The sequence below is a fragment of the Ochlerotatus camptorhynchus genome, unplaced genomic scaffold, assembly GCF_037179485.1.
Source record: "Ochlerotatus camptorhynchus isolate MF236.1 unplaced genomic scaffold, CSIRO-AGI_Acam_v1.1 ptg000232l, whole genome shotgun sequence".
NCBI classification, from domain to species: Eukaryota; Metazoa; Arthropoda; class Insecta; order Diptera; family Culicidae; genus Ochlerotatus; species Ochlerotatus camptorhynchus.
In genome coordinates, this window is record NW_027040722.1 from 5058441 (window position 1) to 5082996 (window position 24556).

General features: G+C 45.3%; 1 protein-coding gene across 1 annotated transcript; it reads left to right on the plus strand.

Moving 5' to 3' along the window:
• Positions 1 to 13960: 13960 nt before the first annotated feature.
• LOC135704266 (uncharacterized) lies at positions 13961 to 14637 on the plus strand. The gene is made up of 2 exons (XM_065225731.1): positions 13961 to 13979; positions 14033 to 14637. Exons 1-2 carry the CDS (start codon positions 13961 to 13963, stop codon positions 14635 to 14637), a joined length of 624 nt encoding a protein of 207 aa, XP_065081803.1.
• Positions 14638 to 24556: the final 9919 nt, after the last annotated feature.

The following is a 24556-nucleotide window of genomic DNA, read 5'->3' on the forward strand; positions in this document are numbered from 1 at the left end:
ATATCATATGTAGATAAAATCTGTTTAAAATATTTTACGTTAGAAGAGAAAAAAAAACAATCTTCTTCTTCTATATATATAAAAATGAATTTCTGTCTGTCTGTCTGACCCTTATAGACTCGGAAACTACTGAACCGATTAGCGTGAAAATTTGTACACAGGGGTTTTTGGGGCCGTGGAAGGTTCTTATGATTGTTCGAGACCCCTCCCCCTTCTGTAAGGGGGGGCTCCCATACAAATGAAACAGAAATTTCTGCATAACTCGAGAACTAATCAAGCAAATGGAACCAAATTAGGCATGTGGGGGCGAGTGTGGGGGTATAAGGAGATAATCATAGGGGGTAGCCCCTTAGATAATAGGGGGGGGGGGGGCTACGTACAATATAGCATGCTTTTTTTTAAATCGGCGCATAAACTCAAGCTAATATTGAATCCCGAGCAAGACCGGGAGTAATAAATAAAAACAATATGTGGCTCAAGGTTTCGCACTAAATAAGGTAAAAATTGAAATAATATGATCACATCGAACTATATTCATGACTTCTAAACCTATATTGCACACTTAGTTTTTTCTACCGAGCTCGGCTGTGCAAATTTCGGCAAAAAATGTTTTACTGAGATCTCAGCAAGTATTTCATTTCTTTGCTGTGATTCAGCTAAGCATTATCCGAAATGTCACTTTTGCTGAGATCTCAGTGAAACTTATTTTTGCCGAGATTTGCACAGCCGAGCTCGGTAGAAAAAAAACTAAGTGTGTGGGTATAATGGAGGTATCTAGTTCCTTTTCACAACCTAATAATAAAGCTGCATTTGATTCAGTATATTTTACAATTCACATGTACACACTTAATCTAGCTCGGTAAAATCTCCAACAGCCGATTACCTAGTCTGAGTCTCAGTAATTGTTTCACTGAATAAATTGCAGAAATACTCAGCTGTTGGAATCTCTGCGAAAAAAATTAAGTGTGTATACTAATGCAGCAAAGCGAAAGAATTCGGAACTAATCAACTCACCATCCGGAAGAACTTTGCCGCATGTACAACTTTGACGATGGCAGTTACTTCCTGACCTTAAGCTATAGCATATACAAATATTTTACATACACACTAGCGCCGCATACCGAAAATATTCTGAACTATTTACTGTTCACCAGCCAAAAAGTTTTGATCTCCTTAACAACTTTGCTGAAGACAGTAATTTTCTAGCTGTTCGGGATCTCGAACTGTAGCATATATGAGGATTGCACGTGTATACTATTTAGCGCAGCGCAGCGAGTAAATTCTGAACTACTGTTCACCAGCCAAAAGACCTTGACCTCCTTTCCGGAGACGAACCAGCCCAGGGCTGAAAGTCTCCTTTATAAACATATAAAAAAAACTTGACCTCCTGAACAACTCTGCCGAAGACAGTAACTTTCTATCTGGTCAGGATCTCGAGATATATCACAGGCAAGAATTTCAAATTTCACTAGCTCTACGTAGTGAGAAAATTTTTAACAACTGTCCACGAGCAAAAAGACCTTGACCTCCTGAACAACTTTGTGGTAGACAGTAAGTTTTTATCTGGTCAGGATCTCGAGATATAGCATATGCGAGAAGTGTACATGTATACTAACGCCACGTGGTGAGAAAATTCTTAACTACTGTCCACCAGCCAAAAAGTCTTGACCCCCTAAACAACTTTGCCGAAGACAGCAACTTCTAGCTGATCAAAATCTCGAGCCATGGAATATGCGAGAAAGGCACGTTTATACTAGCGCTGCATAGCGAAAAAATTCTGAATTATTGTCACCCAACAAAAAGATCTTGAATTCCTGAAAAACTTTGCCGAATACATTTACTTTCTATCTGGTCAGGATCTAGAGATATTTCATATGCGAGAATTTCACATGTATAGTAGCGCCATGAAGTGAGAAAAGTCTGAAATACTGCGAAAAGACCTTGACCTCCTGAACAACTATGCCGAAGACAGTACCTTTCTATCTAGTCGAGAACTCGAGATATTTTATATGAGAATTTCACGTGTATACTAGCGTCGCGTAGTGAGCAAATTCTGAACTATTGAGCACCAAGCAATAGACTTTGACCTTCTGAAAAACTTTGTGAAAGACAGTATCTTTCCATCTGGTCAGGATCTCGAGATATATCACATGCGAGAATTTCACATGTATACTAGCGCTACGTAGTGAGAAAATTCTAAACTACTGTCCACCAGCGACAAGGCTATGATCTCTTGAACAACTTTGTCGCAGACAGTAACTTTCTATCTGGTCAGGATCTCGATATATTCCATGTTGTAATCAATTCAGTCAAATCCCACGTAGTATGGTCACAGTTTACGCGGTTTCCATTTACATTTTCCCTATTATCCGCATTTTTTAGGTGTTTACTGTAATCAAAATTTAGCTTGTTTAAATCAAAACAAGTTTTTTGAGGAATACTCGTTGGTTTCAGATCTATTGGTAGCTTAGCAACAACATGGCAATGGAAAACTCATGTGTGTTGTACAAAGTACAACAGCGCGAGTAACGGAGGGTTAAACGCCTCGCGCCGAAAGTACTACTGCTGCTGCAGCTGATGCCGACGACCAGATACCACCACATACGGTGATTGGAACTGAATCCGATCAACGATTGCGGCCAGCCTTGGTAGTTAGCTGCTTGCGAGGAGCCTTTCGTTGTGTATTGGAAAACACCACCACTCACCACGCGGTGATTGAATAAACACCGTTTGGTGAGACCGGATGGAATTCAACTTTGAAATCCATACCCAACTGATGGTAGCAGTACTAGTGCTCATCGCGCTGAAAATTTTAAAGTTGACATAGAGGTTCTGCAAGAAGCAGGCATTCAAAACAGCCCGCTCCATGGCCACCATCCAACAAGTCTAAGACCAGCAAGATGACCGCCAGGATTAACGCTGAATCAAGACGAAATGATGCATCGTAGGGAACGAGTCAAATGACATTGAAAAAGACAAACAAGAATTAGTGAAACCAATTTATTGTAATTAGTGTATAAAGACCCGAATAAACCAAAAAGGGTCTATAATACAAATAAAAAAAAGAGAGCTACTGAAACCGATCAGTGTGGCCGGTGTGGCTTCTTCCTCCTTCTTCGGTGAATGGACGCTCATGTGGCATGCAGCTCCACGCTTGCTGGGAGCCTTTCATTGTGTACTGGAAAACAATGTTCAACGCCACGCGCCGAAAGCACTGCTGATGACGACCGACTGGACACCACCACACACCGTTCGACGAGACCGCATGGAATTCGATTTTGAAATCTGTGTTAGGGTAAGCGCTTTTTGCAAGCAATCGGTGATAATTTTGATCACCATTACAACGCTTGAACATTTATGTAATTTTAAATAGTGACCTATTGAAAATTGATAAAGTGTTCATTTTAGCAGATTCGTAGAAAAAATTCGCATCCGCTATTGACAGAGTTATAAATACCTAAGAAATATTTTCTAAACAAGATTGTACATAGTTTCGTAGATAATGTAAACTTCCTATAACTCAAAAATAAATCATAAGGGAAATTTTACGCGACGGATTCGTTTAAGAGCGCTTGTTTTTCGAATCTTGAATACGATTTTGACTAGATCCACACCGCAACACCAATCAGATATTGTTACTCATCTCTTCCTGACTTTGTGGATTCGAGCATTTCAATCAGAATTCCAATGAGTAATCCGAGTCCGATCGCACGATAGGTGGGTCAATTCCTTTTTTTTGTAAATTCCATTCCACGTGGCTATCATCGCTAGTCAGTTTAAGAAATACTTGATAATAATACGCTGTTTAAAGTTCGATTACAGATAATTTCATCTGAAAACCATCAGGCACCGTTCCTCAACTTCTTTTCCCTTCAGTAATTCTTTTATGATTTATTCCGTAACAAATCTTATTCACACGATAGAAAACTCATTCCAGCGCTTGCCCTTCCAAGATTCTAAACAAACCATCCTTGAAAGTACCCTTTACCTCCGCCAACCGGCTCCAGAGAGTAGCGCTTTGGATTTTCTCTGCCAACCCATATTTCATGCCCGACGACCGTTAAATGTCTGGTTCGATGTAGTAATTTGATCAAAATCTATATGCATATTAAACCCCAGCATGCAATCAGTCTGTCCCAGTCCCTGTCCCACCGAACACACTCACACAAACGAGCACCGCCGGATCGGGTTTCTTCGCCGAAGTTGTCCTCTGCCACAATTTGCAACTCTATCGAGCATTACATCGGAAGGTCTGACTCGCTCTCAACGCCCATTCCCCATCCAATTTGCCGAATCCATCGACAAAAAAAGTTTGAATTTAGAAATAAATCTACATAAAAATGAGCTATGTCGCGTGCTTGTTTCATCGCAATCCAAAAAAAAAAGAGCATTGCGTGCGCGGAAAGCTCCATTCCTTGGAGTGCCATTTGGCTCGCTTTCACGGCAGCAGCAGCCACGTCCTACAACTTAATAAATTTCCAAGATTACGGAGGCTTATTCCGACCTGCTAATTAAATTAGGCACCGTGCTAATTATTCACAAACTCGAAAGCTTCGGACGGCTGTGCCTCCCGGAGAAGGATCATGCTTTGGTCCTACGTCGGTATCAACATTCCATGATTCGGCGTAAGTTTGTTTGTTTGATTGACTGGAATGGGTTATTTATCTGTTTGGGTAATCAGTCATTTTAACAAAACAGTTTACTTTTCCGTGTGATCAATCAGGATTCAGCGATGAACTGGATTGATCGGGCATAGTTGGAAGTTCCCTTTCAAGTCGTCGTGGGTCGTTCCCCATTATTGAAATCAATGCAAAGGACTGTGCATCGATTCCATCGCAGAGACCGAGCTAATCATGACGAACTTTGGCAGTGTGCGTTGTTGTGGTTGCTATCCAACATCATACCCTGTCCTGGACATTAGCCCATTTTGTTGATTTTGGACAAAGCCATTGCTATCAAACATAAAACGATGCACCAAGTTGCCTCCCAGTAAAATTAGCACCTCAAACAGGCTGCTGAATCGAAAGTAAATACAAGAGGATGGCGATTGAAGTCAAAATTAATTTTCGCTAAACGTTTGAGTGTCTCCTACGAGTTCACCGGTGTTTGCTCATTGGAGAGAAAGCAGGATCTACCATTCAAACACAGCAAAATTGTTTGATATACCTTGTTGCGACGACCACTGGGTCGTCACCGGGCGATTGTGCGACCGGGCGCTCCCTCGACTTGGTTGAGTGACATATCGTATCAGGAATGACAACCGTTGAAATCGAAAACAGTAATCAGAAGTGTTTTTCTAAGAACCACGTTAACACAAAGTGAAATTCATCTGCTTGTGGAATTATTTAATATTGATATAAACCTTTATTTAGTACTAGAATAGTGGTCTGGATTAGTAAAATCTAAATATTATAAATCCGTAGGTCATTTGTATTATTACATTCAGAATTTGATCTAATTAGTTTCCTAACCTAAATTCACCACTACCTAAATCTAAAGTTGAAAATAAGATAATTGGAATCTAAATTTGTTATTCTAATACTGAAATGTAAGTACATTTGATACCTATATATCGATATAATTAAAACCTAAATAAAATTGCAGCTTTGAAGCTGTAAGTAACAGCTAGCAGAATTTCAGTGTTTTGTTTCCAAACTATCGCAACATTTTCTTCAAAGATTTCATGGATTTCGATAACGAAAGGACATTTTCGGAATACGATGGATGAAACTAAGGATTCTACGCGAATGTTGCCCATAATCTAGGTGAAGTAACCGCAAGGCATTGCATTGTGTGCGATCGTCCTGATTCGGATGATGATTTAGTGCAGTGTGATCGTTGTGATCAGTTCGTGCACTTCAGCTGCGCAGGGGTGAACGAGTCGATAGCTAACCCTGATCGCAGTTTCCTATGTAAACAGTGTACAGAGAAGGATGACATGATTTCAAGCGTATCCAGAAGATCCAGCCAGGGATCCCATAGTAGCCGAAGCTCGGCTCAGCTGGTATTAAGTTTGAAGAAGTTGGAAGAGGAAAGTCGACTCCGGATGAAGAAAATCGACGTTGAGGAAAGATTCAGGAGGATGCGATCGGAAGCAGAGGAAAAGTTATTGAAGCAAAAGTTTGAGTTACTTCAAGTGGACCTTGATCGTGACGATGACAGGGCCAGCAATAGGAGTGGAGTTAGTCGACGAATAGTTCGGGAAAACACTGAGTCATGGATTGAAAAAGGAGGTCAGACTGAAGGAGCAAACAGTAATGCTGCCGCGTCGTCCATTAATCATCCACAACAGTCTTCGCCGAGCAATGTTGAAGTAACCGCTCAACCGTTGGTCGTTACTGCCGAAGGACAGATAGAAGAACCAAACGTTTCGGTACAGGTTCCTCCGGAATCCACAGTGACAAGTACTCCTAAAGATACTTCAACAGAATCCAGCGATCTTCCAGGTGAGACAGCTGAATCTGAGGGAAAGTGTACATCGTTTACGCTTGTACCAGTGTCATCGTCGGGGCCTGGTATGCGGTATAGATTCGTCGCGGTCGATTCGATGACAACAGTGTCACCGCCGGGACCTGATGTATCGGTTCCCAACACCATCGCGATCGTTTCGTCCACGTCATTAATGTCAATAGTGCCGAAATCAGCGCTGCCACCGAGGCCAATTACAAGCGCACTAATGACCATTCCGTCGGCGCCAGTGCTGCCCCCGACGTCAATTCCCAGTGCTATGGCAGCAAACAACTACAAGCCCATACCGAGAACAGCTATAAGTAATGTAGCAACAATAGTTGAACCAGCGAGGAGTGTTGCTATGGATCTCAACGTAGATATGATGAGTTCGTCAAGACCAGTGCCCCCTCGTACTCAATGGACACTGTATGATTTCGATACGAGTAGATATGCGCCAGAAGCGCTTCCTAAGCCAGTTCCATTACACAACGACAGTGCATTCGGGACCGAGTTCGGAACGTCAACGTCAGTACGCTTCTCGAGGGCCGAGCAGACCATTCATCATGCTGATATCGGTCTCATAACGACAGCGCCTACGGTAAACAGCGCGTATCACGTACCTCCGTCACGTATTTCGTTCGTTCCACAACCAACACCGGGGCTGGAATCTTCGCGTTATTACACTCAGTCAGTGAATGATTCGTTTCCGTTAGTGCCACCGCCGGGGCCTAACCAGGCTGAGCACAACATCCCAGCAGCTATGCCGTCTAATACGAACCAACAACCTAGGTTCTAACCATGGGATTGTCATGTGCCTCCCGCGTTTCCTTCGTTGGCATCGGTGCCACCGCCGGGGCCCAATTTTCCGATATCACGCAGTTTCCCAACGATCAGCTCGTCTGCTGGAACAATGCAGTTTACGAATTCTGGTACTATTCCTCGTACACTAACCCAAACACAAGTACCAGGGCTTCCTCCGTCAGGATATGGACCGTACTTACCACAAAACATGGACGTACTACGTCAGTCAGCGCCTTAAGGGTCGGGGCAAAGTAATTCAACAGGCTGCGTGGGCCCTAATGCAGTACAAATCGCAGCCCGACAAGTGATAACACGAGAGCTGCCGATTTTTTCAGGAGATCCCCAAGACTGGCCCATTTTTTACAGTTCATTTCGAAGCTCCACCGAAGTATGCGGCTACAGCGATGCGGAAAATTTGGCACGTCTGCAGCGATGTTTGCGAGGGCACGCCTTGGAGGCTGTGCGCAGTCGACTTTTGATCCTGGAATCAGTTCCGCATGTGATGGCCACTCTACAACGATTGTATGGCCTGCCGGAGGTGATCATAAACGCTTTACTCAAGCAACTGCGTAACGTGCCTGCTCCGAAGGCGGACGATCTGAAGACGTTGATCAGATATGGCATGGCTGTACAGAATCTGGTCGAGCATATGGTCGTCGCAGAACAACAACATCATCTGTCGAACCCTATGTTGCTCTACGAGTTGGTCGATAGATTGCCACCGAACTTCAAGCTTGAGTGGGCAAACTACAAGCGAACAAGGATAGACGTGAACCTGGCCACTTTCACCGAGTTTATGGCTGACTTGGTAGCAATGGCAAGCGATGTGACGATGCATGTTGATCCAGTGCATGCAGCGTGTGCCAGGCAGGAGAAGAACACGCGTGAAAAACATCAGAAGGAGAAGATATTTATTCACCATACGGGATCGAGTGCGAACCAGGTTAGCAAAGGATAGGAAACTTCCCCTAAGGATTCGGCGGAATCGTCACCAGTGAAAACCTGCACCTACTGTAGTCAAGCTGGGCATCGTATTATGGATTGTTATTCTTTCAAACTATTGGACGTTGAGGGTCGATGGAAAGCAGTCCGAGAGAAAGGTTAGTGTCGCATTTGCTTGGTGCCTCACAAATCATGGCCGTGTCGTTCCAAAAGGGAATGCGTATACGAGAACTGCCGATTACGTCACAACTCACTGTTGTACTGTGCAGCTCCAAGCAACAATCAGCCCAGTTCGTGCAAAGCTCAAGTGAATTCGAGTAATATTGCTCATCAGAACCACCATTTTCCGAAAGCTTGCTCTCTTTTACGTTACCTACCGATTACACTCTACGCAAACGGTAATGAAGTAAACGTATTCGCCTTTCTGGACGACGGGTCAACGTTGACGATCATGGACGCTGAGATAGCTGAACGGCTTGGAGTAGAAGGCCCAGAAGCACCACTGCATCTCTGCTGGACAGGTGACGTGTCGAGGGTCGAAGAAAAGTCACAACGGATCCAGCTGATAGTTTCTGGAACAACTAAGAACCAACGATACTCTTTTTCAAACGTACGAACGGTCAAACACCTCAAGCTACCGAGCCAGACATTGAACTACGAGGACATCTGCAATGTACATCCGTACCTCAAGCATTTGCCCATAACAAGTTACTCCGTTGTCAGACCAAGGCTCATCATTGGGGTCGTTAACGTGAAACTGATCAGCGCGTTAAAGATAAGAGAAGGAGGTAATGGAGGTGAATTCGCTATGAGCGCTTCTTTTGTTTTGAGAACAATGAGTGTAAATATTCACACAACACGCTCTAATAGGCTTTGTGATGTAGCTTGTGAACTAATGCATCGGTACAAACGTGTAACTGATTTGTGCACGGAGAAATCATTGATTATACTGATGTTTTCTGCTCGATAGAACGGAAATGGACGATTACGACGAAGTACCGGTCTACCCTACCCGTCTCTCCAACTGAATTTCTGTACGATTTATATTAAATTATGAAAGAAAGCAGATTTAAAGTAATATTGGAGCTTGGGATTGAACCCATCATTTTCTGCTCAGTAAGCAAAATTGGTCGTCACAAGGTCACCGACCTCCTTATTTAACAAAAAAAAATACAACTAAAATCCTGTTCAACTTGCTGTTACTATGATATCAACTACTATTGAAAAGGATTTATTATAGATTTCCCATCAATACTTCTTTCCAAAAACTCGAATATTAAGTCTCTTACGTAGGCAAGTTTACACCACAAGCAGGTGAGCTGATATCTATTTTTTCTTTGGGAAGCTGGGCTGGGCTCGCCCTAATGGCGACTTCTCTGGAGGGCCCTCCATCATGGGGGGATCAACCGGACCCAGGTGGTGGCTATTGGCATGACGTAGGAGGGCGTAACGGGCCAAGACTGCCGCCCTTCATGGACCTACACGGCAATTTCGGTACCGTACAGATTCTTCGTCTTCAAGGGCTAGGTGAACCTCGTCAAAAACTGCCAAACCGGCCTTTTGAAATTCGTAGGAGGACAGATAGAAGGTGCCTTCAAAGAGGCGCAAGGTGCTACTTACGCGATGAAAGTCAGAAGTGCTCACCAGTATGAAAGGTTACTCCAGATGACGCAATTAACCTGCGGAATGAAGGTTGAGGTAATACCTCATCCCTCTCTCAACTCTACGAGATGCGCGGTAAGCTGCCGTGATGTGGTCAATGATCCCGAGAATGTTCTGCTCCAGGACCTATCCGAGCAAGGGGTCAAAGACGTGCGCCGAATCACGCGCAGGGCTAACGGCGGTAGGGTGAACACGCCGACCCTCATCCCAAAGTTTTGTCCCCGCTGCAAAACCGATGAGCATTCCATATCAGAACGAACATGCCCAAGCTACCGTAGGGAAAACGACATCCAAAAACTCAAGGTAGACAGGGACCTGTCATACCCTGAGGCAAGGAGATTGTATGACCAGAGACACGGGGCCACCTCCTTTTCGGGTGTTGCCTCTGCCAGCCTGGAAGGAACCCTTGCTGAGATGAGTAGGAAAATAGAAGACCTCGCCAATGCGGTTCACGACAGGGACATGGAGATTGCCCAGCTCAAGGCCAGCAAAAAGAACATCAACGTAACTGCTACGAATCTCTACACCAAAACTAACGGAGGAAAGGGAACTGTAACCACCGTATCTGTGCCCACCCCGGAAATCAAAACCGCCAAACCGGGCACACCCAGAAATCCCCAAGTTTTTAATTCGGATGAAGCGGTTGATGTTACTAGCGACATCTCCATATCGCCAGAGAATGCCAGTGACAAAATAATCACTCCCGACCTCAGCCCAAACCATAATGCCAGAGGAGATACGCCGCTACCAATCACAAAATACGAACTATGTACTCAGCTCCTCGAAACGGCCACCCCGCATAGCCCAGCTTCCCAAGATATTGAAACCCCTTCGGCTATCCCCGGAGCCACCTGATTCCGTTTGAACGGAAGTTGCTGCTTCCATTCAACGGCCATCGACCACCGCCTGACACATGCTTTCTCTAATGGCCACTCCAACACCTACACCACTGCAAGATACTAACCACCACAAAACAGGTTCGACTTCTGTCCCGGGCAGCCGAGGCACCGTCGAACTGGAAGCAAAAACTCCACCAGAATCCTCCAACACCCCTCCGCACCCGGACAGATCGAACGAAGATCACTGTGCCTCGAGTACACGGGGCACCTGCAGTGCAGACGTTATTCCTACACCGGAACTGCTGGACAACCCCCGTGGCTCGTCGACGAAAAACCCAAAGAAAAACCCAGTGATAACCCCCGGCAACTGGGGCCCCGTCGGTGTGGACACCCTTCCCACACCGGAACTGACGGTAACCCCCCGGCACCTGGGTTTACCTGGAAGAGGGACGGACAAGGGTGGAAACACCTATTCCCCTATGGATATGGAAAACGAGCTAATGAAGATTCACCTAAATATCGGGACGGACAAGGGATGCCATACCCATTCGCCGAAGGACTTCGAGAGATGCAAGCCGCCAAACAACATGCCGAACACAAATAGCATTGCACTTGCGCAACCTGTTTGCATTTCTTCCTCCGTTGCTGGGTGATCCCTGCCTTGTATGGATGGAACACCTCCGCCTGCCCCTGGTGGGGCTCTGTCTTATTCTGGACACAGCGAACTGCCAAGCAGCAACTCTAGTCAGACGCAAGCCTCCCACTTGTTTGATATCAGCGAGTTGGAAGACTTCAGTTGTCCCTCCGAGGACGTTACCACCAGCAGACACCCCGTTCCTGCTCTACCAGTACCCATCAACTGACCAGACGGTAGACCAGATGGATCGTTCCCTAACCGGAAAATATGCCTGGACCCTCAAAACAGGTAGCAATTTTCGCCACTCCGTAGCCATTGGTGTTCTAAGGAGCATACTTTTTAGCGAGATTGACCTGGGAACTGATCTTCCCATAGTTGCTGTTCAATTGGAGAAGCCGGCAAACATTGCGATTGCCTGTGCATAGCTGCCATGTGGGAGAGTTGCTACAAAATCTGTCAAATAAAATCACCGGCGTTTTCAGCAAGCTACCCGAACCAAGGATGTTTGTCGGAGACCTAATGGACCTACTCGATCAGGAAGACATGGCGGTACTCAACCATGGAAATTCAACATTCTTCACCGGACGTCACGCCACGGCTATCGACGTCTCTTCGATCAGCCGTTCCATAGCAGAAAAAGTCACGTGGTGCACCAATGCGAATTTGTACGGAAGTGATCACTACCCCATCTAAATGCAGCTTTCATCAGCCACGGTCCCAAAAATCACGAAAAGGCCTCGCTGGCGGTACTGTCGCTGATCCTCGAACGCAATCCGCTAACCATCCCGGATTTTTCTAAGTTGGTGTTAGATGCTGCATCCGCTACCATACCAAAGACCAGTAGCCTAACTGGACGAAAAGCCCTCCCTTTGTCCAACGAAGACACCAAAAAAGCCATTAAAGCCCGCCGGAAAGTTCTACGGAAACTCAGGCGAACCCCGAGAGATGACCCAAACAGGGAACAGCTACTAACCTGGTACCGTGCACTGCATATTCAATGCAGAAAAGAAGTGAGAAGTGCGAAGCTAAACAGTTGGTCTGGTTTCCTTGAAAGCATCAACGCCTCCCAGTCCACTGCCGATCTCTGGAGCAGGGTTAATGCTCTCAACGGTAAACGGCACTCGACGCCATTACATGTACAAGCTAACGGAGTTATCATCTCCGAACCGGCAGCCGTCGCCGAAGAACTCGGAGGATATTTTGGCCATCTCCGGTTGGCAAAGCCTACCCGTACATCAGTCGCTGAGTTCAGCATCCCGCCTGAAACAGACAAACTCGAGATCAACGAGCCTTTCTCCTGGGAGGAACTCCAGCACGCACTAAGCCGCAACAATGGCAAATCTGCGGGACCTGACGATCTCGGGTATCCACTTTTTAAAAAGCTGCCCCTTGAGGGCAAGTGTTGCATGCTTGAGATGCTCAACCAACTCTGGGTCTCGCATACCTTCCCCGACGCTGTGGAAGGAGAGTCTCGTCGTGCCCATCCTGAAGGAAAACGAAAAAGACAGGGGCACACCTAAGTTCCGGCCGATCGCTCTCACATCCTGCATGGCCAAGGTATTCGAACGGATGGTGAACCGTCGACTCAAGAGACCAACAGCTTGCTCGACCACCGACAACATGCCTTTCGACAAGGTTTCGGTACGTCCACGTACTTTGCCACTCTGGGGGACGTCCTCAAGGAAGCTTACGACCAGGAACATCACGTTGAAATCATCTCTTTGGACATCTCCAAGGCTTTCAACCGGACGTGGACACCAGCCGTCCTGAAAAAACTTACAAACTAAGGCTTGAGGGGCATATGAAGTATTTCATACGAAACTTCTTGACCGACCGGTCATTCCGTGTATTGGTGGGGAACACGCGGTCGAAAAGTTTCAGCGAGGAGACCGGAGTCCCTCAAGGCTCCGTTATCGCAGTCACGTTGTTTCTGGTGGCAATGAACGGGGTATTTGACCGGCTACCTGGGCACATTAACATATTTGTTTACGCTGACGATGTGCTGATTGTGGCTACCGGTCATACACAGATCCGAACCCTACGGCAAGCGCAAGTGGCAATCTCTGCCGTCGTCAAATGGACCGACTCGATGGGTTCCCAGCGGTCCGTCAGGAAGAGCATCCGATGCCACGTATGTCCGCCTCATCACCGAGTCAATAGCCAATTACGATCCACGACCAAGCCATTCTAAACAGGAAAACAGTTCGCGTCCTCGGCGTACTGATCGACCGAACGCTCTCCTTCGACCAGAATTTCCAATAGGTCAAAAAGGACTGCCGCAGTAGACTCAACCTCGTTAAAACGATCTCTCGGCTTCACCGATCCAACAACCGCGATGTTCGGTTCCGGGTGGCGCGAGCCATCATCGACAGTAGGTTGCTTTACGGGACGGAAATTACTTGCATCGCTTCCGAGAAGCTGGTAAGAACCCTAGCACCAGTCTACAACAGCTACATTCGCATCATATCGGGTCTCCTGCCATCCACTCCAGCAGACGCTGCATGGCATGGAGAGAAAAGTTGGCAATCTTCACGAATTCAATTGGACAATCGTATCAAGAACCGCTTCAAAGCAGGGGATGCATCCGTGATTTTGCGCTGATCGGTTGCCGAGTTACTTGGGTCCAACTATGCCGACCACCTACATCGGTAAACCGACGGCTCCCGATCGATAAACGGAGTATGTATCGGGATTTTTGGAGACGGTATTGCTGAAAGCAGCAGTCTTCCTCCAAAGTGCTCGGTTTTCTCGGCCGAGGTTGCAGCGATCTTCCGTGCCGCTACGACGCCAGTCAACAAACCGATACTTACATTAACCGACTCACACAGCGTCGTTAAAGCGATTACCTCGGAAGCACCAAAACACCCATGGATCCAGGCGATTATCAAGTACGTCCCACCAAACACCGTGTACACATGGATTTCCGGACACTGCAGAGTGCCAGGTAACGAGTCTGCTGATCACCTTGCCGGAGCTGGGACATTGGATCCCAGACCTACCGACAAGGTACCCCTACAGGACGTCAGACGGTGGATCATGCGGACCATTCGAGCGGCATGGGAAGCTGAGTGGCTCCGCAACAGAACTGCCTTCATCCGCAAAGTCAAAGGGTCAACTGAACCATGGAGCGAACTGGACAACCTGAGGGATCAACGCGTGATTCCGCGGCTTCGAACCGGACACAACAAACTCTACTGTAACTATGGTGGCCTGCCGTTCCGCAGAAGCTGCATCATCTGTGGGGTACCATACACCATCGAACACATCCTGTGCAACTGCCCTGAGTTCCAAAATCTTCGGGAGTAACTCTGCCTAACTTCCAGCATCAGCGATATGCTCGGGAATGATACTCTGGCCTCGGCAGCACTAGTAACCTTCTTAAAAGAAGCCAAAATCTACCACTTGGTATAGCAGGAATTTCTTTCGGCCGTCGGAACATCTCAGCTGGATGGATTTCCCCTATTGGATCCATGCCAGCTGAGCTCTGTTTTTTTTGGATTAATCGTTTGTAGCTTGTTTTATGTAATTCATTTTGTTTTCGGTTGTTCCTCTGTTTCATTATTTTATATATTGTTATTTTCTCCATATAAGTTGAAGAGCCAGCAACCAAAGTTATTTACCAAATGTTAATAGAGGTTACTCACTCTGAGGCATCTCCTTTCTCCGGAGATGAACTAGCAATAGGTATTTGACAGTATTTCTCACTTTTTATTAAATTGGAAACCGCCATCTTGGGTTTCAAAATGACGTCGATTATCAATTTTCGATTTCTAGACAGTCACCCCGATTCCAAAAATACTTATATTGATGGGTAAACAAACAACTCGACAATGATAAATTTGACAACCACGTGCACAGATCTATGCGCATACGCTTAAATGAACCAAGTGAACAATCAACAAAAGTCATGAAAACTGCGCGAATTCCGATCGAACAGCTTCGCTTCAATGCGTAAGTAGTAAGTAAGTTCATTTGACAATGATAGACGTAATGAACACGAGTCAAGCCAAAACAAACAGCATGAAAACTGATCGAAAGTGGTTCTGTTGATGTTGATGGGAATCTGCTCGAAGAGAAGACAGAATGACTTTCAATTGAAATTGATTGTTTACAGTTTCATCGTCACATGATGATTTACGATTGAAAGTGACTTTGTGGGGCCCTGCTTCTAAATCTTAGCGAAAACCGCTCATTTTTGGATATGTTGTTCATTTGGCCCTAGTAATCATTTTCCTCATAAGAAAACGTGTCCCCGAAAGATTTTGAAAAATAAGCCCCACCCTAATGTTCCACTTTGGCTTTCATCGTTTCCTGATTTAGGGGCTGTTCATTAACTACGTAGACAGTTTTTTTTTTAATTCTTGACCCCCCCCCCTGCGTAGACAATTGCCCACACAAAAAAAAATAAAATTTAAATTTTAACCCCCCCCCCCTCTCCCTACACTGTCCACGTGGTTTATGAACACCCCCTTACGGGAAATTTGAGGTCAATTTGTTGAACAGATTATTTTTAGATTGATGATCGGCATGCGGTGGACATCAATCAATCGACTCCAGCATAAAGTAAGCATGGTGATAATCGATTATCATCTCGATTAATCGATTAATTGCAATAATCGAATAACCACCGTCATCCCTGGGTACACAGTAGGGCACAAAAATTTGCGACGCCTCTTCTGAATCGGGAGTGACTCGGATTGATTAAATCATAATCCCCAACATTTCAGCTCGCATCCGTTTTGAACTTCTCCCCGAGCCAATCGATCCAATCCTCTACGGAAAGCCGAACGATCAGACCAATGGGGAAAGCTCAGCTCGCGTTCCTAATTAAATAAATCAATGTGTTTTATTATTATTGGAAAATCGCATGCTCTACGATAGTAAATACGTCTCCACTTTAGCCCAGGCTTGGCAGTATTCCTAGCACAAACCTCCTTACTAGTTGGATTTTACGGCTTTATTTTTCGTTTTCGATTCAGTTTCGCTCATTCAGTTGCCGGTTTATGCTTTTTTGATTCGTCCTATTCTCAGACTACTTATGAAGCCTTCTGGTCGATTCATTGGCATGCGTAGGCATTATGAAGTCGAAATTCAGTATTTCATATACTATTCATGATCCACATTGTAATTGAATGATCAAAGCTTTCAATATTCACATGTTGCGCAATCTCCATCCCTTATTCCTACGCACATCACCGGGCAATTGGCTAGCCCAAACTTCAAATTCCACTAAACTTCCAAAGAATGTTCATGTCTTTTTGCCGCTTTCGTTTGCTTCTCGTTTTATTGCACAAACATTAAACTCGTAAATTGCGCGCTGCTTTCTCGCGAGGTCTTAATTCAATCGCGAAATTCCTACATAGCGTGCCCGGATCTACTTTACGTCAAATCAGTCAGTCAGTCAGTCGGGAGTGAGCTGCAGCAATATAAATTCGCGCCGGGGAAAAGAGCTATTCAATTAAAATTCATCCTCTTATTCCACACAGCATCCATCCTTAATGATGCAGATGTACAATACACCGGCAGCAAGTTGCCGAATTTGAGTGACGTCCGAAATTCAACTGACAGCGATCTGTCGAGATGCTTTATGGACCGGTTCGGTATTTGGCGCATGCAAAATAGGACACCGCCGGATCAAAGTGAATAATGCGCTCCATTTCTCAGCGAACCAATTCAATTCAATTCCAGGTGCTGGAAGGACATTCTTTTTTCCCGTTCCATCCTCCCCGCCCCGCTTCTCCCATCACGGTCGCTCTGGACGAGGGACATTCATTTTTCCAAATCCTTCTCCCGTACAGAAGGACTATTCCACGCTGCGACATCAATTCATCCACCCAAACATCTCTGTCTTTTTCGCAATTTTTTTTTGCCTTCCCGCGTTAGGTAGATACCTGGTTAGTTGGCATGTCCTCACCGACACCGACCGGGATCGGCACACCGGCAACAGCAGTGGTAAGTTGATGTCTCCTCTCGGGGGTAAGAAGGAAGGTATATGCGGAGAATCCGGGTGCAGAACTGCTTTCTGCCAACTTCGCATTTATCAATGGCGGGTGATGTTCGCGCTCGCGTTTTCCCAATCGGAAACCGTCATCCGGCAATGGGAACCGAAGAAGGATAATGAAAAATATCCTGTCAAAGCAACAACGTGCCTCTGTTTACCATCTCCGCCTCCGGCCGTAGCGGAGGTGTCGCGTTAAGAAGGTGGCTTGGCATCCTCGCTAGGACTTTTGTTGCTCTAGTCATCTTTAGTGATAGCGGTAGTTAGTCAATAGTTACGTACGGGTGGTGATCCGATGCTGATGTCAACAAAGTGCGTTAGCATGAAACGAAGTATGAGCAGACGGCGAGGGGCTCGCAGGTGTTTATCCGATGTCGGAATGTTATTTTTGAAAGATTCAGAACTGTAATGGTTTGTTAATTTATCGGAATAATTTAGGAATGACTTCGCGATCAATAGGCACGATTTGAGCAATAGAAGATATTTGAATAATTCACAAGATAAAGCCTGATCATCCAGCAATATTATGAGAATATCTAAGATACGAGATTTTACCAAAAGTTCTTTGTTCTACGGTTTTTGTCTGCTTTCAAATGCCCATGGTTTTAAACATTTTTTTTTTAAATTTGCATTTTTCATGTTATAGGAGAAATGGCTCTAATGTTGGCCTATGGATCTAACATTATTGGTCCCATCGCTAAAAATCTGCTATTTATCAATTTTATTTTTTGTTTATTTGTATATTAAAAAATTCAACTGATGGTAAATCTATGCGATAATCTAAGGACAATTTGGGTTACAGAAATCGACAAAGATGGCAACTGCTTAGTAAGGGCCTTGATAGTAAAGAGAAGCAAGCAACTCAAATGTCTAGTCAGGACGTACAAAACTGAGGAATAAAGTTGCGGATCATATTATGTTTGACTATTATACCTTATCTTAAAATTTTCAAGTATTTCAATGTTTCGGTTATGGTTGACTCAAAACAATTTACACATTTTTCTTGACAAATATCCATGTGAAATTCCACATGATTTTCATTTGACCACACATAAACAGAATCCACTCAGAAGTACACATGAAATTTATACGCAAATGAATAGTATGTGTGGTCACGCATGGTTTTTATATGTACATATATTAAGTATGTGGCCGACACATAGATATTGATTTGTTGATCACGTTGCAACAACTTATGTGTGGCATTTGAGGGGGGGGGGGTTTGGTAAGGAGACGGTGTTGATGAGTTGGGGGGGGGGGGGTAGGAAAGATTGTTGACGAGTGGGGGGGTATGAAAGGTTGTTGATGAGCTGGGGGGGGGGGGTAGGAGAGGTTTTTGAGGGGGGGGAGAGATTGTTGTGAAGGGGGGAGGGGAAAAGGTTGTTGTGAAAGGGGAAGGGGGTTTGTTTAAAATTTATTTCCCGGAAAAAAAGTGATCGTCAAGGTCCATATCTGTTTCGGGTTATTGTTGCGGGGGGGGGGGGGGGGGATTAGGAGAGGTATTTGAAGGGTGGGGGGGGGTTAAGGAGAGGTATTTGAGGGTTGGGGGAGGGGTAGGAAAGGTTGTTGATGAGTGTGGGAGGGGTTAGGAGAGGTTTTTGAGGGGGGGGGGGGGGAGATCGCTGTGAAGGGGGGAGGGGGAAAGGTTGTTGTGAAAGGGGGAGGGGGTTTACATCATTACTTCATTACATCATTGTGGTCACGCCGTGATCCACCTTTGCCGGTGATTTGGTCCTGCTTACTGCAGGACATGGGTTTTACATGCACGTTTTTTCAAGTCTCATTCCTCATTGTGGTGGACACGCCGTGATCCACCTTTAGCCGCTGACCTAGTCCTGCTTGATGCAGGACCTAGTGCCACGCCGTCCGAAGTGGTAATGAGCAGAGGCAGTAGTAGTAAAATTATGTTTATTTCTGTTGATTATGGTAGTACATTGATTTATCATTTTAATTGATTAGCCTACTTGGCTCTTCATCTTTGTTTAATTTGATATTCCAATTTAATATTTACGTTTTTCAACTAGTTTACAGAATATCCCTTTGGGGATGTGTTTTTATTTGAATTGAAAAAAGTGATAACCTACCTAACTACGAGTATAACTTAACCTAACGTGCTAGATCACGTATGATCTGATGATTTGATCTCAGACAGGTGTCTCTGAACCTATCCAGGATGAATACTCTCCGTTCTTCTAATGTTTGAATTCCAGCCAGGAAGTGGATCTCAGAATTTCTAGTCCGCGGGGGACTGTTTAGGACCATCCTAAGGATCTTGTTCTGGATCCTTTGGAGTTTAAGGTGATGGCATTTTGCGCAACTCTCCCAGATTGGCATACCGTACTCGATTACAGGAAGGATGATTTGTTTGTAGACAGCAAGCTTATTTTTTAGGGACAGGGTTGACTTCCTGTTGATAAGTGGATACAACGATCTTATCAAGATGTTGCACTTGGTTTTTGTTTTGTCAACGTGCTCCCTGAAAAGAAGCTTGCTGTCTAGTGTTAGCCTGAGGTACACGACCTCTTTGGACCATTCCACCACTGTGCCGTTCAGGCAGATCTTGTTATTCTCCGACGGAACAAGTCTGGGAGATTTAGAGTGTGGAAAGATAATGACCTGGGTCTTTGCCGCGTTGATACGGATCTTCCAGCTGTTGAAATATTCAGACAGAACGTCCAGGCCTCTCTGAAGTTTGGCAGTCAGAGCTCCGATGACCCTACCCTTGTAGACGATGGATGTGTCATCTGCGAACACAGACAACGATCCACCATCAGGGAGAGCCGGCATATCGGAGGTGAACAGGTTGAATAGGATGGGGCCAAGAATGCTTCCTTGTGGAACCCCGGCACCGATGTTGAAAGCATCCGATGAGATGCCATTCAGAGAGACTCGGAACGTCCTGTCTGATAGATAGTTGTTTATGATCTTCACTAGGAAGATTGGAAGACCGTACTGCTGCAATTTGAACACCAGGCCATCATGCCAGACATTGTCGAATGCTTTTTCAACGTCCAACAACGCCATGGCAGATGTTTTCGAAACAGACTTGTTCCGTCTGAGAATGTTTGTTACTCGAGTCAGCTGGTGGACGGTCGAACGACCTTTCCAAAAACCAAACTGTTCCTCGATTAACAAGTTGTTTTCATCGGCAGATGTTAGGAGCCGGTGGTACAGTGCTCTTTCAAACAGTTTTGATAACCCTGAGAGAAGGCTGATTGGTCGATAACTTGAAGGAGAGGACGGATCCTTCCCAGGTTTCCGGATGGGTATGACTTTAGCTGACTTCCAACACGAGGGGAAGTAGCCAAGTCTGAGGCACTGATTAAAAATCAGTGCCAGATGGTTGTAGAATCTGGTACTCAAGTGTTTGAGTTCCAGATTCAGGATGTTGTCGAAACCTGGGGCTTTTATGTTTTTAGATGATTTGATATAGGCCAACAGTTCGTCAGCCGTAATCTCGGATTCCTCTGGAAAAATGTTAGAAATCTGAAGAAGATTGGTTGCATTTTCAGCAACCTCAGATTCATGAGGGCTGACGATGTTTTGTCCGAGATTATGGGAGCTGACGAAGTGTTGACCTATCGCGGCAGCCTTCTCTTCAGGAGTTATCAGATGAACCACTGGGTCGCCGGGACGATCCAGTGGGGTCAGTGGGGGAATGGGCCTAGGCTTGTTTTTAAGATTTTTTGTAAGCTTCCAGAAGGGCTTAGCACAATCTGGGAGAGAGCGGATTTTACTAGCAAAATCGTTATTTCTGAGATCCACCATCCTGGCCTGAATGATCTTTGTTAATCGATTACAATTGGTCTTCAAGTTAGGCAGGCCAGTACGCTGGTACTGCCTACGAATGGTGTTACGGAGTCTAATGAGATCTTTGGTAGGGCTGTCAAGGTTCAGAGTGTTACTAACCTGACTGGATACTGGCACGTGTTGTTCCCTGGCCCGGGAAATCGCCTCCTCGATGGTTTGTAGACACCGGTCAACATCTTCCGACGTCCCCGGTTGGACATCGTAGTCGATGGTTGTGTCGACGCAGTGTTGATATTGCACCCAGTTGACTCGATGGTAGTTGGCCGGGAAGCTTCGAATCGGTTGACCGAGGATCCAACTTCGGCCACCACCGGGTAGTGGTCCGAGCTCAGCTCCTGGAATGCCACAGGTTGCGAGACGTTGTGTCCCATGTTGCTTACGAAGATGTCGAAGGTCGCATGCACCCCAGACCGACTCAACCGAGTGGGAGAGTCCGGGGCCAAGATGGTATAGTGGCCTTCTTGCAGGTCTTCATTGAGGATGATGCCGTTTCTATTGCTCCGATCGTTGCCCCAAGCTTGATGTTTAGCGTTCAGATCGCCAGCGATGATAAAGTTCCCGCTCCTCCGGGTGAGTTTGATGATGTCTTTGCGGAGGGCCACTGACGACCCGTCCCTGATGTTGGTTTGCTTGGGGCAGTAGGCCGCGATGATGGTGATTGGGCCAAGTGATGTGCTCACCTCCACTCCGATGGCTTCAATTATTTTCAGCTGGAAGTTTGGTAGCAGCCGGCAACTGATGTTCCGTCTTGCAGCGATGGCCACTCCTCCACCTCCAGAGCAGGTGCGATCGAGTGTGACGAGCCGGAAGTCGGGAAGGAATACGTTCAGTTCGGGCTTCAAATGCGTCTCGGTGATGATAGCAATGTCGACCTCCTTGGTGTTGAGGAAATGTTCGTCAGTGAGCAAGCGTTCCAATTTGCAATTTTTATAGCTTCACGGTCCATACTTGGTGACGAGTGACAAGGCAGCATGAAGCTGTGCAGATCGAGTCTTGCAGGTACGCATGATGATGATGACCTCGGCCACGAGCGTCACAAGTTCCTCCGAGGTGAACGGAGAATCGTCGACAGATTCACCTGAGACAGCACCAGCGTACGATAAACCAGGGGCGGTGGATGAACCTGGAATTGGCTGGGCCGCAGCAACAGCGAGACGATGCTGAACTGTCCGACTGTTGGGAACCATTTGGATACTCGCGGGATTGGCTTGTTGGTTGTTGACTTCCGTTAGTACAGGAGGCGAACGATGATTACGAAGGCGACCGAGCTGGTTGTTGATTGTGGCCTTCCGACGGATATGAATGAACTCCACTCGCTTGGGACATCCGCGATTGGAGGCTTGGTGGTTTCCACCGCAGTTGACATACGTTGGCTCGATGTCATCGACTTGCTCACAGGACGTAGTTGAGTGAGTTCTAGCACACTTGCTGCAGTTTGTCTTCATGTGGCAGTTTTTGGTGCCATGGCCATATGAGAGGCAGTTCATACACTGCGTTACATCACGATGTTGGGGTTTGTAATGCTCCCAACTGATGATGACCTGAAACAGGACCCGGATTATGGATCTCAGAGCCGCAAGACTGGTGGATCCCTTCGTGATATGCACCAGGAACAACTGATCACGGAAGCTGGTGTTTTGGTTGGGACGCCGGTTCATCGGGTACACTGCCTCAGGCTTGAGCCCGAACCGCTCCAGCTCGGATTTCACCGCAGTCGCCTCGAACGACGGTAATCCACGCAAAACCACCTTCAGTGGCTTGCTCGATGGCAGATCATGCGTGAAGAAGTCCACGTTGTTTTTCTTCAGGAAACTTCCTATTTGTTTGTACTCCTCCAACTCCTGCAAAGCTTGAAGCGAGGCAGCAGCTTGTGTTTTGCCAGTTCAGCACCCAGCTTGGCAACATCCTTCACCGGCGTGAAAAGCGCATAACAAAGCAAAGACGAGAAGATCCACAGCCAGCGTTTCCTTCTAAGCGTGCTTCTTTTTCATTATCATTTCTTGCTGATAGTCTAGCTAGGTGTTATAGAAATGAAGCGTTGAACACGTTTGTATGAGAGAAACAAAACTCGAGTTCATTTGAGAGCTTCGAAAATGTAGAGCCCTGGTAAGAATAAAGAAATCATATAGGTTTCTGAAAGAATTAGCTAGAAAGCAAGACCAGATAGAAGTTTCCTTTTATCAACAAAGATGTTCAAGTTCCGTACAGTAGTGAGGAGTTTAGTTGACAATCTACTCGCTAGGTAGCACCACTGATGTGCAAACTAAGTATCAAGACTAGATAGATGATTTTGGTATTCAGTAAAGTTGTTCAAATGGGTGACACCCATTCAGTACTGAACAGTTTAGTTGGAAATTTACTCCTTAAGTGCTGTTGGAACTGCTCTTAACTGAACGAAAGTAAAACTTCCCCAAAAATTCGATACTTTCCTAATGCTTAACGTGCTTTCTGCCCAAAAGTTTTCTGAACTTCCTTAAGTTCTCTAACATTCCCTGAATTTTGTAGCGTTTTTTTTTAAAGTCCTCAAAATTTCGCATAGTTTTCCAAAAGTTTTGAAAACTTCTTTGAAACTTGCTAAACTTCCCATACAATCTTTTAATTTAGCTGAACTTTTCTGGAATTCCCTGTAGTTTTTAGTTTTTCTTTGCAGTTTCCAATATTTTCAAAAGTTCCGGTAATTTTTCAGATATTCATAAAACTTCCCTGAAGTCCATACAATGCTTCGGAAGCTTTCGGACCATTCCTGAAATTCTTGGAATATACCATATTTCCTCGGAACTCCATGAAAATTTCGGCAATTTTTCTGAAGTTAATGAGACTGCTCTGAAAATCTCTATGCATCCTCGAAATACTCGAAACTTACTGAAACTACCTTAAAATTTCTAATATTCTTTGAAGTTCTCTTCACTTCTTGAAGACTTGGAAACACTTTGAAAGTTTTCGAAATTTTCTTGAACTTAATGGAACTGCCTTGAAGTTATCGAAACTGCCATGAAAATCACGGAACTTTTCTTAAAATGTTCCCACGTTTCCGACATTTTTCTGAAGCCCTCTAAACTTTGCGGAATTTTACGAAAATTCCGAATCTCCTTCAAAGTTTCTGTTATTGTCTTGACATAAATTGAACTACCCTTAGGTTGTTTGATCTGTCCTGATATCCACAGAGCTTTCCTAAAGTTTTTCGTACGGTTCTGAAATAAATAGAACTTTCTGCAATCCATTAACCTTCCCTGAAGTTGTCTTTCCAATATGTTACTGATGTTCTCTTGACAATCATAAAATTCCCCCATTTTTTTCATGGTTCGCGAAATGCTTAAGAAATCAATTAATCTGTCTTCAAATTTATTGTAACTGAATACGACTTTCATGAAGTAATTGGAACTTCCCGTAGTATCTCTGAAAATACCATAGGATCAC